At 51.5% G+C, this 16,762-nt stretch overlaps 4 protein-coding genes across 4 annotated transcripts; 3 read left to right on the forward strand and 1 right to left on the reverse strand.

The window, feature by feature from the left end:
- Nucleotides 1–3,702: 3,702 nt before the first annotated feature.
- On the forward strand, nt 3,703–4,421 carry UCRPA7_6485 (putative dsba oxidoreductase protein; the record flags this gene model as incomplete). The annotated part of the gene is made up of 2 exons (XM_007919023.1): nt 3,703–3,765; nt 3,813–4,421. 2 exons carry the CDS (start codon nt 3,703–3,705, stop codon nt 4,419–4,421), a joined length of 672 nt encoding a protein of 223 aa, XP_007917214.1.
- Nucleotides 4,422–4,661: 240 nt separating this feature from the next.
- UCRPA7_6486 (putative dash subunit protein) lies at nt 4,662–5,455 on the reverse strand (the record flags this gene model as incomplete). The annotated part of the gene is made up of 2 exons (XM_007919024.1): nt 4,662–5,334; nt 5,391–5,455. The coding sequence occupies 2 exons, from the start codon at nt 5,453–5,455 to the stop codon at nt 4,662–4,664; spliced, it is 738 nt and encodes a 245-aa protein (XP_007917215.1).
- A 4,933-nt stretch (nt 5,456–10,388) lies between these two features.
- On the forward strand, nt 10,389–12,432 carry UCRPA7_6487 (putative transcription initiation factor tfiid subunit 12 protein; the record flags this gene model as incomplete). The annotated part of the gene is made up of 4 exons (XM_007919025.1): nt 10,389–11,175; nt 11,597–11,733; nt 11,808–12,116; nt 12,175–12,432. The coding sequence occupies 4 exons, from the start codon at nt 10,389–10,391 to the stop codon at nt 12,430–12,432; spliced, it is 1,491 nt and encodes a 496-aa protein (XP_007917216.1).
- A 1,375-nt stretch (nt 12,433–13,807) lies between these two features.
- On the forward strand, nt 13,808–15,696 carry UCRPA7_6488 (putative 26s proteasome non-atpase regulatory subunit 3 protein; the record flags this gene model as incomplete). Its single annotated transcript, XM_007919026.1, has 3 exons — nt 13,808–14,090; nt 14,163–15,490; nt 15,553–15,696. 3 exons carry the CDS (start codon nt 13,808–13,810, stop codon nt 15,694–15,696), a joined length of 1,755 nt encoding a protein of 584 aa, XP_007917217.1.
- Nucleotides 15,697–16,762: the final 1,066 nt, after the last annotated feature.

Below are 16,762 nucleotides of genomic sequence, written 5' to 3' on the forward strand. Positions count from 1 at the left end.
GAAATCCCAGAGCCTAGCTGGTACACGTAAGGTGCCAGGATGCGAGGCAATGGAGGCTCGAGGAACTGTCAGGGGCATCGGGTGGATCCTGGGACCCGTCAATACTATGGCGTGATAAATAGTAACGATCCTTCTGATAGCCTTAAGAATTGTAAAGACCCACAAGTGTAGTTAGTAAGTTCTCTATAAACGATGCATTTCGATGCAATTGCATCATACTGAAAGTCGACGAAGTCCTTGATGACGGCTAGAATGTACCGGAATGTGCGGACTCCCAAGCTCGCAAAAGCTTTGCTAGTCCACGAATTCGGCCAAGAATTTATCCTGGACTATGCTTACCCGGTTCCTATTCCTGGACCTGACGAGGTCCTAATAAAATGCGTTGCTGTGGGGCTGAATCCGGTTGACTGGTAATACTTCGTGATGTTTTGCATACGCTCCAATACTGAGTCAGATACCAGGCAAGCTAAAGATTATAATTTTGGAATAAGTTCACTACCTTGGGTCTCTGGCCGAGATGTATCCGGGGTAGTTGAGCAAGTCGGCAGTGATGTTTCCGGCTTTCTTCCGGGCGATGCAGTCTTCACACTCACAGACTACAGCAGCTCTAGGTGTGGCGCCTTTCAGGAGTACAGCATTGCACGAGCGTCCTCCGTTGGACAGATTCCACGTTGTCTGAGTTTTGAAGAAGCTGCCGCTGTTCCTGTTGCTGCTATCACAGCTGCAGTGGGACTGAAACGGTATATGAAAATAGGTAGCATACACGACGACCCAAAAGAACAAGGACAAGCTCAATGGTTTCTAGTATGGGGAGGCGCTACAAATACTGGCTATTTTACCATACAGCTGGCAAAACTGTATGGACATCGTGTAATAGCTGTTTGTAGCTCGCACAACTTTGACTATGTTCGTGAAGCCGGCGCTGAAGTTGTGCTTGATCGAAAAGACAGTCATGCCAGTCTTACCAGTCAGATACGACAAATTACTGCTGGAAATCTGAGGTACGCCTTTGATGCTGTAGGATCAACTAGCGCGACTTCGTGCCTCCGCTGCCTCGAGAGCCAGGAGCCTTCGAATGAAAGAAGAGTTCTTGTTGCCTTGGCAGGATTTCCTGCTGAGGTCAAGAAAGCAGGGAAATTGAACGGCGCGTACAAGCTCTCAGATGGCTCCCAAGTGGAGGTGCCCGAGATCAAAGTCAAGATCTTTCACAATGAACCAGACTTCGGAGATCAAATACTAAAGGAAATAACCGCTTATTTCGAGTTAGGCAAGCTCAAGGTTCCTCGCCTTGTCATAGTACATGGTGGACTACAAGCAGTAAATCAAGGTCTCATGAGGCTAAAGACCGGGAACATTTCTGGATATAAACTAGTTATTCAAATAGAGCACACAAGCGATCGTCCCGGCCATTTGGAGTACAATGGCTGGCTATAGAAACTCAAAACTCTTTCATAATTCAAAAACTTGACTCAAGGTTTGACCTGAACAATTTTGCCAGTCTCCACCTCATAGATGTAGCCTGTGATGGGTACATCCAACAGCAAAGGGCTTGCCTTTAGAATGGCAATGTCGTCCAAGACACTTTGACGCACATCTTTGAATGGCAAGAAAGCGATATGGTCCACGTTCTGCTTTAGATCTGATTGAACCTTGGATCGCAGGTCGGAGTCGGAGAATGTGAGCATACCACAATCAGTCTTTTGAGGTTAGTTGTCTATTTTGTACCTGAGGATATAATTGGCTCACGTGGTGAATGATTACGATCTCTCTAGTTCCAAGCAGCTGTTGAGAGATAACCAAAGAGCGCAGGGCTTCAATAGTTCGGCCGCCAGCATTTCGAATGACATGGGCATCGCCTTCCTGTAGTCCGAGAACTTTGGCAGGATCTTATATAGGTGTAAGTAGAATTTACGATGTATAGAGTTGAAGAGGTGGGAAACTGTACCTAGTCTAGCATCCATACAAGCCACGACTGCTACCTTCCTAAATGACAATTTAGCCCTAGAATTCCGACGAGGGCCCTGCAGCAGCTAATTCCTTACCGAGCTGGTGGTAGAGGCAAGTGTCCTTTATTGAAGGACGCTGCATACTGTTGATTGGCAGCCTCGAACTCAGGCACGACGGAATTGACGAATGACATGTTGACTTAGTTAGTGTTGGAATCCTGAGAACCTTGGTGGCCACGAATAATTCAGATGCTGTCGTCCATATATTTTATGCGGAGTTGGGCTGAGAGGATTGTGGACAGCATCAGTGCTCAGCACGTGAACGTTTATAGCCATAACTAGCTAAAGTGTCGCCATCGGGGCGAAGTGGAGTTATCGCGGCACTTACAAAGAAAGGAGCGCCATTGAGAGAAAGCTAAGAACACATACGTACAACCATGGCTTCTCGGCAGAAGTCCGGATTTTCTTTTTGACCGCATTTGAGTTGTCAGTGGACAGACATTGCAACAACATAGCGGGGTCCTGGAAAACTCATTATAAATTGTGCGAGACAAGCGTTCTTGAAGCTATCACGGTTCTCTAGAGTCTTTTCCGAGCTCGACGGACCAACTCGACTTAGATCGCTTCTTTTAATGAAGTCCCAGAATATGCCAGGCTTGGAGCGTAATCGAAATGGGGGAAGCAAGGGCTTGAAGTTAGCGATGCAATACATTTTCCCATGGGAGTACAAGAAGTCGAAGATAGACGGTGGAAATGGGGGAAGATACATGAATGCATGCTGCGCAATCACGGAATGATGATAGCTATACAGATTTGCATGTCTAAGGTATTGATGATGATAGATAGCATGTAACATTATTGGATATGTCAGCAGCCGACGAGAGCGTTATAATGTTGACTACGACATTAAGGGATGTAATCCTTTCAGATAAAATCACATAGTGCTACAAACCCTGAACAGTGATGTAGCCTTAGTTTTAAAGCGATCTCTGGAAGTTCATTGAAATGCCATAATTACTTCCAATATCATTGACTCAGAGCGTGGCGACGACCTCAAATGGTTGAACGCAGCATGCTCAGTGTAAGTCGCACCTTCTACGATGTTATGTGTGGATGGGTAACCAAGAATTACAGTTTTAACTCACAATCGACGATACTGCACGAAAGGCAGCAATCATTATTGTAGCCTGAACGTAGAGATGCTTCTTCTCGAACACCGAGAGAAGACTAGAGTCCAACAGAGTCACCTGGTAGATATGGGTAGGAATGCTGAACAAGTGGATAATTGATGTTGCACCCCCATACAAGCACCAGCGTATTCACGCGTCACGAGCGGATACGCATAATTATACGTAACAATGTCCGGGGCTGAGCCTCCGGCGGGAAGGAATGTGGGTCGAGTGGCCGGTCTGTTAGACCTCCGGGACCGTGCTGACGGTCATAGCTCTCGGCGGAGCTCCGCCAAATCGTCCCAGGGGCAACGTCCGTAAATTTCAATTGACGACTCCCTAACTTATACGCCGGAAAGTAGAGACAACGACCTGGGCTTCAATGCGCCACTTTCACCTTGGCTCGCGACTCGGCTGGATATAGGTGCCGTTGGTCACTGATTTGTCAGCGTTTCTATCCCGCGCGCCCCGATCTTTCGGCGGAGTGGGGATGGGGCGGCTGGAGCAAGAGTCGCGGAAAGGTTATGATTTAAAACGCCAGATGGACCTCTCCAGATCATGATTCTTCGCGGTATCCTAGTACCCTCATGAAGTTGCCCAAGATGACGAATTTCAACATCAAGGTCATATCCGATCCCATCTGCCCCTTTGTATGTGTCCCCAGCTCTTCAAATTTTCCACAACTGACCGGTTTCAGTGCTATCTGGGCAAGAAGCGTCTAGACAAGGCCATTGACGTATATAAACGTGTTTACCCTGGCGGAGCCAATGACACCTTCACTGTGAGCTGGTCTCCATTCTACTTGGACCCATCGTTGCCCAAGCATGGCGTCCCCGTGCAGCAAAGAATGGCGGAACGGTTTGGCGCCGACCGGGTGGAGTTCATGCAGAATCGCCTTCGAATGATGGGTCAACCGGATGGCATCAACTTCACTTTCAGTGGCAAAATAGGGAACACGCGCGATGCGCACCGCCTGATCCAGCTGGGCAAGACCAAGGGTATCGAGACACAGAATCGTGTCGTGACTGAGCTGTTCCGTGGCTATTTCGAGGAGAGCGGCGACATTACCTCTCACGATCTGCTGACTTCGGCTGGTGAGAAGGCAGGGCTAGACCCCGCCGAGATCAAGAAATGGCTTGCTGAAGGGAAAGGTGGACAGGAGGTCGATCGAGAGGTGGACTTGGCGTACAGGGCAGGAATCCAAGGCGTCCCAAACTTCACGATCAACGACAAATTCACTGTCGATGGTGCCCAGGACGTTCAGGTGTTTCTGGAGGAGTTCGTGAAGGCGAAAGATGCCGCATGATGACTATCTTATGAGAAGTGATGTGGGATCTGTATTTATGGCGAAGTGGCTAGAAGTGACCACGCTTGAGCCTACTTGGCCAAGACAAGAAGAGGCAAGCCTGACTTCTGTAAATTGTATGAGTTGATCCTCAGTGAAAAGGATCGAGTAGAACATCATAAAGCCTTGGGATCGTTTGTTCTCATGGATCGAATGGGGGTATATTCCTCTCTCTCGTGACACTCGGGATGAACTCGCACCTTACATGTTTAACAGTCCACCCAAATCTTTGTCCATAGCCCGTAACCTCTCCTGCAACTCGCGTTTCTTCTTGTCCAATTCTCGTGCCTCCTCTTCTTCCCGCCGTAAGTCGTCCTCGGTGAGACCGTTGCCTCCTACATCATCATCTGCTATCTCCTCCTCCTCGTCCCGCCAATGATCCTTGTTCATCCGCCCCAGGGCCTCAGATTGCTCGGATACCTTCGCCTCATAATAGGCGAGGGTGTTGCTCTGGTGTGCCCACTTCTGCCGCTGAGCCCGAATCCGTTCAGCCGCTCCAGGCAAAGGATATACGCCACACAGCTTCTCTGCGCCGTGAAGCAGGACCTCAATGTCGACATCACCTTTCTCTCCCCCTGTGCGCCGTACTATCTGCGCATGCAGGTCACCGCCCAGCACGGCCGCCACGGCGGTGTTACGCCGCGGGTTGGTTGAACGGGAGGTAGGCGGGCCGGTCGTGACCTCACCCCCGGCAACATTGAAAACTGTCTGCCTACGCGAGATTTTTGGGGGTCCGGGGTTCTGACTTGTTGTCGGAGGTGCCGGGGGTGGAACGGAGAAGAGGGCGCGCTCGTGAGTTTCTGTGTCTCTTATGAGGGATGTGATGTCGTGATTGGAGAGAAGCGCATTGGTAAAGATCTTGGGTGGAGGGAAGCTAGGTTGATTAGCGAGCCTTTTCAACTGCAGGACATAGAAATGAAAGAGACGTACGGAAGACTGTCGATCCCTTGGCACGAGACCGCTATCTGCTCGAGGTGAGCAGCGAGAAGCGACATTATGGGCGAATGTTTATATCGATTTCAGGTGGGGCATCAACGACGCGACACGATCAAAGCTATTCAGAACGACACTAGGAGGTCGATCGGAAAGGAAAAAACCTCGAGATAGATTAGCTTGGTTCAGACACGAAAGTAATTTGAGCAGTCGGTCTTGCTATTCGGCATGTGCCACGAATTTGGGTGCTGTTGTAACGACGAGGAGATGATGCATCATGGAGGGGAATAGCACGCGCGCTATCGATAAGCTCAGATTTCCGCGTTGGCGGGACCGTAGGAGGCTGCGCGCCCCACGTCCCGTAGGCTCTAGGTGGCTTCCCCAATTCTAGCGGCAATACACCGCCGACGTCAGACCTAGCGGGATGCTCCTTCCTCCATACTTTGTTCTTTATTTCAAGTGATGCAGCTACGCAGGTTGAACTTTTCTGTCTTCAAATAGATACATGCCTGCCTGGGTAGGGGCTCATAATCTTCAATCCCGAGAAGTCTCAACACATCTAGATAGTCAAGAAGCTCTGTTTCCCAACTGTGATATCCGGCCACCGGTCTACTATATCTTAATACATTGGACGCTTGTTCCAGAACGTGTCAGAGTCTCCCCAGTTTCAAATCTTGGAACCATCCGTCTCATGTTATAGGGCCGAGGTGTCCAGATCCAACCTGAACCAAGTGATGATCAGCAGCCCGAGTGCTAAGGTGACGATACTCGTAATCCCACTTTACGATTTCTTTCATCAGGCCCCGGTCTTGGAATAGTTTGGCCGAGGAGGCTCATATCCACCCACGACAATGCAACCCTCCAAGAGGACGATCCGGCCGTTCAAGGTCCCCGCTCCAACCGATGAAGCGGACCACCAAGAGACTACATCCAATAAGCTTACTCTGAGCACATCGGGCGACAACGCACTCTTTAAGGCACCTTCACTTGCCTGAGATTCCCTGTTGGCTCCGTCAGCCACAAGAGAGCCTGATATTCCAGCATCTTCTATTACAACGGGCAAACACGAGATGTCGAGAGAAGATCTTCGACGATAATCAGGGGCAAAAAGGCTTCTCGAGACCGCCTCGCTGCAATGCGAGCTGCATTGTTGCATTCCCGGCTGCATCGCTGGCTTCCAAGCGGCGTTATCCTCTCGCTCTCCACATTTCCACACCTGCCTTTTCCCTTCTTCGCATCGTGCAGCGCGGAATGCCTTCATCCACTCGTTCATTGGGCACAAACTGCTGCGACCCTAATGCCACTGCCCTATTTTAGATTTTCCTTTTCATTCATTCGTCTTCCCTTACCGCAAATTTCGTCGTTTCTCCATAGCAAGCGCGTCGTGAACGGGCCAGTAGGCCATCCAGCCTTGGACACCGCCCAGCCTCGTGGGACAAAGTGTGCATTTGGAGCCGGCTCCGACTGACAACTCACCTCATCTAGATCTGTTGTCATGTCGCTGCTTGCTTACCGGCGCATGTGGGAGTCATAGCCAGCATGCCTTCTGCCGGCCGGCTGTCTACCTGTCGCAATATCGCTGGCTTGGATCCTCCACGACTTTCCGGGCATACATGAAATCTGTCTAGGGGAGCCGGGGTTTCCTGGAGCGCATTGCTGCCCAAGCCGCCGCTACTCTCCGACATAGGCTGATAGACCGCGCAATCCACTGCACTCGTTTTCCATTATCCCACTCGTCCTTTTTCCGCCATCCCGCCCAATGTCTGCCAACGAGCCGACAGCCCCTTTTAGCACGAGGAAATATATGTATTTGCCCTGCTTTCCTATAAGACCGGCGCTGTCTGGCGCTTGAACCGTAATCTGCCTTAGCCAACACGACCTTCGCTCAACCCGAGAGCTCGGACAGCAGGAAAGGATAAAACAGACCGGAAACGTGCTTTCCACTCTCAGTCTTTGATGTTCATAAGCTTGGAACGACGACGGTCTCGCCTAATCGACTTACATTTTCTCTGTTCGCTCAATTTGTTTGTCCATTTCCTTTTCGATTAGATCTCGATTTGGTCGGTCAAAAGCCAGAGAGGACTACCGGTCTGCCTGTCCGTATGCCGGCGGCCCCCAAGAGCCATTGGTCTCTTTCCCCTCGGGTTTCCCTTCCGCGCTCCCAACCAGCCGCCTCCTCACAAGCTCGACTCAAGAACGGGGCGATAATCACCTGCAGGTCTGACTGACATCTGCCACCCACTCCTGCCCTCGACCCGACACCAAAAGATTCTGCGTCGCCTGATTCTCTCTCTCCTGCCGGGACAGAGCTCGTGCTGCACGCAATCCTGCACTTTCTGTCGGCATCGTTTTATCATGACAAATTGTCGAAGTCCATTGTCTTCTCCTCGTTGGAGGTTCCTTCTCTGGGTGTTGACGCCTTGAAGCCAGCCCTTACCGCCGTTACCATCGCCCCCCGCGATTACTACCCCACATTGATCTCGAATCGACAGGAGATCTAGAATAAGTTGACCATACTTATTATACGTTATACAAATCTACGAGGAACTAGAAGTTCCACGAAAAGTTTTAGATAATGCGGCCCACGACGCCGCGATTGCACGTTTCTCACGACGTGGGACCAACGTCCCCGCCCCAAACACCCACGACTGCGTCACCGGTATTCAATCGGAAGACCAGTTCAAAGAACGGAGGAGGATTTCCTCCTCAGAAAACCAAAACCAGATATCCAATGCCTCAGGATCCTACTATTCAGCCTCTCGGCACAGGGCATTCCTTTAGTTACAATCGCCCTTCATTTCGACCTGAGGATCTATCGCCCCGCTCATCTAGCTCTTCGTCTGCCGAATCCGAAGCTGCATCATCCGAGAGCGGGAGCCCACCCCGGTCGGTGAGCTCGGGACGCCCCGATGTGCCTGTTCCACGCTTCCGTCAACAAATTAGGGCGATCATAACCACGACAACAAGTGCCTTATCTATCGAAGAGTGCACAGATTTTGATGATAGTGACGATGACCGCCTCGGCGTCATCCGCCCTCACGCTATTGAGGATGCTGAATCAGAACGGAGCCGGTCGAGATCTCGGACTCGTCCGGAATTAGATCCACACGTCGTCCGTGGCATCAATGATCTCAACTGTGACGATACTGAATCTGACGATTCCGATATCGATGAAGAAGATGCTCGATTCCAGGAGATGCTGCGAAGAGCTCGTCTCGAGAGACGACGAAAAAGAATGAGCTCTGGAAGCATCGGAAAGAGAACGATTAGCGAAAGTATTGGCAGTGATACCGATTTGGAAGATCTGCAACAGCTTCTCGATATGAGCGAGGTGGGATCTAGCGCCCGAAGACTTAGACGGAGGGTTGGCGACCGATGGAGCCTCCAATTCCAAGATCCGCCTCCAAGAATCGACGAAATCGAGGAACACGAAGAATTAGACGGCGAATCCCTTGCCAAGGAACTTCCTTACTACAACTACATCAGTATGGAGATTGATTCTCCTTAGATCCTGTCTTTTTGCTATGAAAATGCCGACTATGAATCGGACGACTTATGATGACCATTACGACTCAACGATGCATGTAATGTGGTGCATGACATCTAGGGGCTTTATACCCACGAACACATATTTCATTCAACATTTTATCTGAAGGACCTGATCTCTGCCTGTCGCTACTTACTTGCGTTTACTTGGATTTGGCATAGCGTGGACCTCGTTTGAATAGTCAGGATCTCATAGTCAGGCATTGCTCCAACGAGTTGAGCACTCATCTTAACAATTTGCATCGGCATCGGCAGCTGCGGCAAGACTGATGGAGACGAGCGGAAACGCAGGCTGGCCTAGATAGGTTCCGGTCTCGGTGTACCATTACGGTCTCAATGATACCACTTAGACTTACATATAGGACATCTTGGGGTCATGCAATCGAGTCGCGGACCGACTCTGGATTTGGGATCTCTTCGTTTCCAGTATGGTGGATTCAGCGTTATCGCTTTCTTTGCATAGAGACCTTATCATAGACTGGCTCGCATGAGTCCAATATACTTGATTTGAAATGCAACATGCTCTTGCTGATGCCATTGGAGAAGATGCACGCCACAAGGACCTTGGTCTTGCATCTGCGAGACTTTGGAACCAATGAGACGTACATTGACCGAGGAGCAATCGTCAGGCTTGCATGCAGAATTTTGTGTCGTGTGCTCTTTATCCGCATGTAGATGGGAGACCGTCACAATTCGAAGACGTCCAATTGACATCTTTGTGCTCCATTTATCTGTAAAGGCAGGCTGAACAGCATAAGTTGAAGCTACATCAGCGAGATGCCACTGGATGTTCTCATGTCCTTGTGTCCTCGCGATCAGGATGTTGAAACAGAACTATGGCCTTCTATAGTGAACAAACATCAAACAGTAATTACAACGGAGACTATTAAACATTAAAATTTGAGACCAATGTTTATAAAATCCAATATGGGGTAGAGTTCTCAAGCTTTTCCCATCTTCCCCATGGAACTGTTAATATGGTAGGCTGGGGCTTGTCTTGCGTGTGATTGGGTGAAAGGGCGGAACATTGTAAGTCCGGTAAGAAGTGGTCCATTCCCGCGGCGAGGCTAGACTCTGGGGGTGATGGGAATGTGAGTCCATCTAATCAGGACAATAGTCAACGTGCTCCTTATTTCGCAATAGCACTGAAAATCTGTATTGTTATCTTACAGAAGAGAGACGGGACGAAATCTAGTACGAAGATCTCAGTGACGAGATCTCGACGGAGATCTTGAACCTTCGCGATCTCTTCATCATTTCGCTATGCGAACTTAAACGCGAACTCACCTTCTCATCTGCCGAAACCTACTGTACGATCCGAGCACCTTGAAGAGCTAGAGATATCCCTCCGACGATTCTGACATCGCCGCGATCATGAGTCAACCTGGTGCTCCGGGCCAGATGGGCCAACCTCAGGGTCAGCCGGGCAATCGCCCACAGGGACCACCGATGTACAAGGCGGAGCAGATGCGACAGATGCCATTCCTATCCGAGGAGGAGAAGCTGAAATATGAGAAAGGGCTGCGGCAACTGTGGACTATCCACGACAATAGCCCCGACGGCTCGCAAGCGAAGATGGATGCCCGCAAGAAGATCACAGATTTCAGCTTGATGCTTCGCGGCAAGCTCGTGCAGCGGAAGCAGGGTCAGGGAGCTGCGCAGCAGCAGCAGCAGCAACAACAACAACAGCAGCAAGATGCATCGCAGGCTGCCCCATCACAGGTAGCCGGAGCTGCCCAGCCCACGGTGGCCCCAGCCGCAACCGCCGGTCCTGCATCCACTTCCCAAGCCGAAGCATCAACAGGCCAGGCACCGGCGGCTGCATCAGCAGCTCCCCAGGGACAGCAGCAGCAGATACCCGAGCAGATCATGCGCCATGTCAACCAGATGACGTTCCTCCCTACGCCGCAGGTCGCCGAGAAAGGACCCGATATTGTTCAGAAGTGGCAGGTGGAAATGAGATCCAGATATGCAAGGGGTCTTCAACAGATGCATACAACTTCGGAGCAGCTGAAGAAGATTGAGAGTATTGCAGCCGAACGTACCCAGAAAGGCAATCCCCTGTCTCCTGAGGAGACAAAGCAATTCACAGACCGGAAGACAGCCCTTCAGAAGGCACATGGCGAAGCTCAAAGATGGGTTGAGAACTTCAGGAAGAATCAAGAAGCATTAAAGAATGCAGGCGCAAATGCCGGACAAGCCAGGCCGCAGCAGAATGGAGGAGGAACACCGGCAGGTGCAGGCCAGACTGCACGCCCTGGACCATCGCCGCAACAGCCTCAACCTAGTGCCCAGACAAACCCTTTGCAGTCATCACAAAGCGCAGTGAATGCCGCATTCGAGGCTGCCAAGAACCAACAACTAGCAGCTGGAAATCGGGTGCCAGGTGCAAATGGGCAAGCAGGGCAACAACCACCCCAAGCACCTCCTGCCGCAACCTCCGCTCCACAAACTTCGCCTGTGACTGCACATCCGCCTTCCGCACCTCAGGCACAGCCCATTAAAATCGAGCCTGGTACTCAAACTCACCCCCATCCTCCTCCAGTTAATACTGCAATTGCATCTGCAGTAGCCGCCGGAGGACTACCATCAGCTGGCACGCCGACACAAAACTCAGCTCGCGCGCTTCAGACTCCCGTAACCGCAACTCCCACCAGTGGTGCTCCACGCTCACTTTCCCATCAAGCAGCTCTCACTCTTGCAAATCAACGAGGCTCGCAACCAGCCTCAGCGTCTGTTCAAGGCCAACCACCACAGCCCGGCCAGCCACACGCCACGCCTCAGGGTCCTGGAGGTACGCCGTCTAGCGCACCTAGTGTTATGGGCACTACATCACAGCCAGGACATCCCCATGCTCATCCGACTCAGCAACAAGCACCTGCCTTGACCCAGAAACTGCCCATCCCCAAGCAGCTTCCAGAGAAGGCCATCCAGCCCGTTCAACCGGTATCACTGGGCGGTGGAATCAACGCCGGTCGTCCGACTTACAGCGGTGGAAGCGGCATGGCAGGAGGAGTTATGGGCCAGCCGGCCGTAGCCAAGATCGGCGCTCTCCAGCTAGAGGGCGAAGGCGAGCGCGTTCTGAACCGTAAGAAGCTCGACGAACTCGTCAGACAGGTTTGTGGAGGCCAGGCAGAGGGACAGGAGGGCAATGTCTTGACTCCTGATGTCGAGGAGGTAAGTCACAAGTCTCGAGAATTATTTCACCTCTTCCGTGTGCTAACATGTCTCTCAGTCTGTACTCAACCTCGCCGACTCGTTTGTTGACAGCGTCCTTCACGCAGCATGCCGAAATGCCAAGGAGCGCGGGTCTAAGGTACTCGAGATACGGGACATTCAGCTTGTGCTGGAACGAACTTACAACATCCGCATCCCCGGCTACTCGTCAGACGAGCTGCGCACTGTTCGCAAGATCCAGCCTGCGCCGGGTTGGATCACCAAGATGAGCGCCATTCAGGCCGCGAAGGTCATGCCTGGAAAGGGTGATCTCTAGATCAAGATTTCACGCATTGGAAGGAATCTTGACGCTTGAGCTCAGGGCGGCGTTTGAGGGATGGATATATTGGAGTTCTGCGATACGCACAGAGGATTGCTTTTACATTAAGATTCGCCAGGATAGTCTGGCCGTCATGGAGTTGGTACCCCGTCAAGAACCCGGAAGAAATAACGTAGCTTAGACTAAGAAAAAGAAGCAAATTATTTAATGCGCTGGTGTCTCTTGTCTGCCTCTATCGCTACAGCTTGCTCTGTTAGACACGGTACATCTAAGTAGGTGCTGAGGGATCACGTGCAGCTATTGTTGGGGCAATGCGGCTGACAACCCAGGTATGATAGAAAGTTCTGCGATTCCCGAGATGTGCCCTCGAGTTGAAGATAGATTTAAAAGAACCTTGATCATTCTTGGTGCTCCTTGATGGCTACCTAGGTCTACTTCAAGTGTAGAGATCATACTGGCGGAGAACGTTGTATATGCCCCATGCGCTCATTGGATATGCGACCACAGGGTACATCCGGAAACATGTGGTCTTGTGCCTATGGTCAGCAGGAATGGGGCTCTTTCAGCACTGTGCAGAAGGTCAAACTTGCAAAATTGAAATGCAAAATGAACCATAGCATAAGGGATATTGCATGGGATAAGGAGAGAAACCAGGCTTGAAAACGCTCTTGTTGTCCCTTTTGTGCAACTCATCTCTACAGCCTCTACTATGGCCTTCGTTTTGAGACGCGATAGCTGAATAATGCGCAGGCAGCATATCGACAACGTCACAAGTCAGAGAGCTAAGCCTGCATTGCGGTGGTAGGTGGGTCTGAGAGGAAGCTGCTGGCTGGATCGTTTGGTGCTCTTTGAAGGCTCAGTCTGGCCAATTGGGGTACCGCGATACTTCTGATTTGCACTGCAGCGACGCGTGTCAGCTGGTACCTTCGCTAGCGAGGGCTACCTGACCTGTCCAGCGCCTGGTCCGTGTCCGGCTCCCTTAACGCCAGATTGGTAGCAGCCAGTGCGCCCCCGGCCCAGTAGGTTTGCGTTGGTTGGCCTTGAGCTCCGAGAACCTTCTTGCATCACCTTTCTACCCAAGCAAACGACCTCCACTCAACCCATCAACCGACGATAGCGATTCCCCTTCCTCCAAGGCCATCGACACCGCCATCAGAACAGGCGCCAGAGACTCTTCTTTGTGACTTCCTTCCATTTCTTGCCTTCCCCCGAGCAGCGACGCCCGTCCTGCCACCCGCGATCCCGAGCAAGCGCGCCTCGCGAGTGTCGCCTCGGAAACCTCTTCCCATCAGTCAGCAGCCACGGTGCTGCATCCCATCATCGCCAACTGTCCCCAAAGCACCGTCCACATCACGCACAAGCATAGATCGATATGCCTGGGAAGACTCCCAACGGTAACGGCAAGGAGCCCGTCGAGAACGGCGGGTATTCCGGCAGCAAAGACATCGAGATGAAGGACGAGTCATCACTAAAGGGAAAGGGCAAGAAGGCCCTCAAGGAGGGCGACGATGAGATGACAGTTGTCGTGCCGCCGTCCAAGAAGCAGTCCTCTGCACCACAACCGAATGATGGTGATGGCGACGTTGCCATGGATGACTCTGACAAGGCTGATGACGGGGAGGTTAAGGTTGACCCTGTTGTGCAAGCCGTATCAGGTATGTGACCATCTCTCCGATGCCTTAATCGAAGTCCTGTAAGACAAATGACTGATGACATTTGCAAAACAGATATCAAGAGCAATTTTGCTTTGCTAGATCGCGCCGTGGTACTTTTCGATGCCAGATTTACTCTCAGAGCCCTGCGGTCCATCTCATCTATCCGAAAACGTCTCACACCCGATATCCTCGCACAAGTCATCGTTGAGACTTTCCCCGCAACAGTTTCCTCAGGGAATGCCGCAAAGCAGCTTCTGATTGCACTCGGGAAGGAACACCTACCGCTCGGCCGACAGCCAGGCCCTGAGATGGAAGTTGACAGCGAGCCGAAGGCGCCCGTTAAGAACGGGGCCAAGAAGGAGGTTAAGGAAATCATTCCTGAGATCGACATCTTCCTCGGCATCCTAATTCAAGTTCATCTGTTTGATTCTAAACAGTTTGAGCGTGGTTCTGAGTTTTCACAATACCTGTCCGGCCGCATCCACAGCCTCAACCGCCGAACGTTAGACTCTCTCGCAGCCAAGGTCTATTTCTACTACTCTTTGTTCAGCGAGAGCATCGCGCCTCTACCTCCGTCACCGCAGTCTCCGATTATCGCCATCCGACCTACCCTTCTCGCAGCTCTGCGAACAGCTGTCCTGCGAAAGGATATCGATACTCAGGCATCGGTCATCGTTCTACTGCTGCGAAACTACCTCCTAACGTCTCACATTGCCCAAGCGGACCTCCTGGTCTCACACACACAATTCCCCGAGAATGCTGCCAACAACCAGGTCGCACGATTCCTCTACTATCTCGGTCGCATTCGCGCCATCCAGCTCCGCTACACTGAGGCACACGAGCACCTGACGGCTGCGACCCGCAAGGCTCCTTCAAGTCAATGCGCTCTTGGCTTCGCACAGACAGCCACCAAGCTTCTGCTTGTCGTTGAGCTTCTAATGGGCGACATTCCAGACCGAGCGACCTTCCGTCTGCCTACGATGGAGCAGGCGCTGCACCCATACTTCCTACTGGTCCAGGCCGTCCGAATTGGCAACTTAGAAGATTTCGAGACAACGATTGCTGACCATGCGGACACTTTCCGTCGGGATGGGACCTACACTCTGATTCTGCGCCTGCGGCAAAACGTCATCAAGACCGGCATTCGTATGATGTCCTTGTCATACTCGCGCATCTCACTGAGGGATATTTGCATCCGACTACATCTGGGTTCTGAGGAGTCTGCGGAGTACATTGTGGCCAAGGCGATTCGAGATGGAGTTATTGAGGCGACACTAGATCGCGAGCGTGGCTTTATGAAGAGCAAGGAGATCGGTGATGTGTATGCTACGCGGGAACCCGGCGAGGCTTTCCACGACCGTATTCGGGCGTGTCTTGCACTACATGATGAGAGCGTCAAGGTGAGCTTCCTCCTTCCTTCTGTCTCCGTGGCATGATCATGGCTAACAACGTCTCGACACAGGCTATGCGATTCCCCATGAACCAGCATCGACTTGAGCTCAAGAATGCCCAGGAGGCTCGGGAACGTGAGCGTGAAATGGCCAAGGAGATCCAAGAGGGTGATTTGGACGAGGACGACCTGGGCGGCGAGTTTGAGGGCATGTAATACTCTATTGTCTAGTTCTACTCCCGCCCACCACATGTACTTTTTTTGCCCCATAACCATTTAGAGGCTGGCCGACTGGCTGGTCAGTGGCGGCGGACCAGTGTTAATGGCGCACCGTCTCTTTGTTTCTCTCTCTACCTTCCTCTCTCTTCCTCTCTCTCTGCATCTGTTACCTCCTTTGCGCTCTCGACGGTTCTCTTGGGCGCGAAGGGGGGCTTCGCGAAACGCACACAGAAACAACATAACCAGCACATCACAGCACAGAAGATATTTTCCATCGGTCCGTCCCCCTCCGTGTATTAGATAAGGTAGAGATTCTGGTGGGACGGGGGGGTTTGGTTGGGTGAGTTGGCTTTGCTGGTTTGTTTGGCTGGCTGCCACTAACTACTACTGCTGGTCCTTTGTTTTTAGTTGGGGCAACAGTTGAATTTGAGATGCTACGCAAACACATCGCAGACGCAATGCACATCCTATTAACTACTATTCGTGAATCTCTCTATGATGAAAGTGAGACCTGCAGAGGCAGTGTGCGGCAGCCCTTGATCACTGAGGTCCATATATATTCACTCTGTCTTTGAGTCCCCCGTGCCTTGCCTCCTCGGCTTCTACTAGACGGAGGAAGCAAATCGATAGGAGTCCAGCGCAGGGCACCGCGAAGAGCCCATGAAGTAAATGGGCCTAACATGAGCAGCGTGTGAACATGACACCAATTCTTGTTCGCAACCCCTGATACCACTTGAACATGTTATACATTTAGAGCGGCCGTTTCGTGTGTGCAGTCCGGCATACACCAACCTTGAACCCAGAAGTCATCGATAGGCAGGGAGCCCAAGATTTCGAAAAAGGAGGCTGACTAGCTCCGTGAGATGTGGGAGTGGAAATGCATAAGGTGAGGTTTGACAGATTCTTAGCACGATCGATCCGAAGGGCATATGACATATGATATGCGGTAAACGGTGCCAAGTGGCGGCGTGTCTATGTTCTATGTTCTATGTCTCCATGTCTACTTCTACGTCTGATGATACAGATCTTATACAATGAGACGACTCAGCTCATCAGTCTTACG

Source organism: Phaeoacremonium minimum, assembly GCF_000392275.1.
Source record: "Phaeoacremonium minimum UCRPA7 unplaced genomic scaffold PA7_03_scaffold_476, whole genome shotgun sequence".
Classification (NCBI taxonomy): domain Eukaryota; kingdom Fungi; phylum Ascomycota; class Sordariomycetes; order Togniniales; family Togniniaceae; genus Phaeoacremonium; species Phaeoacremonium minimum.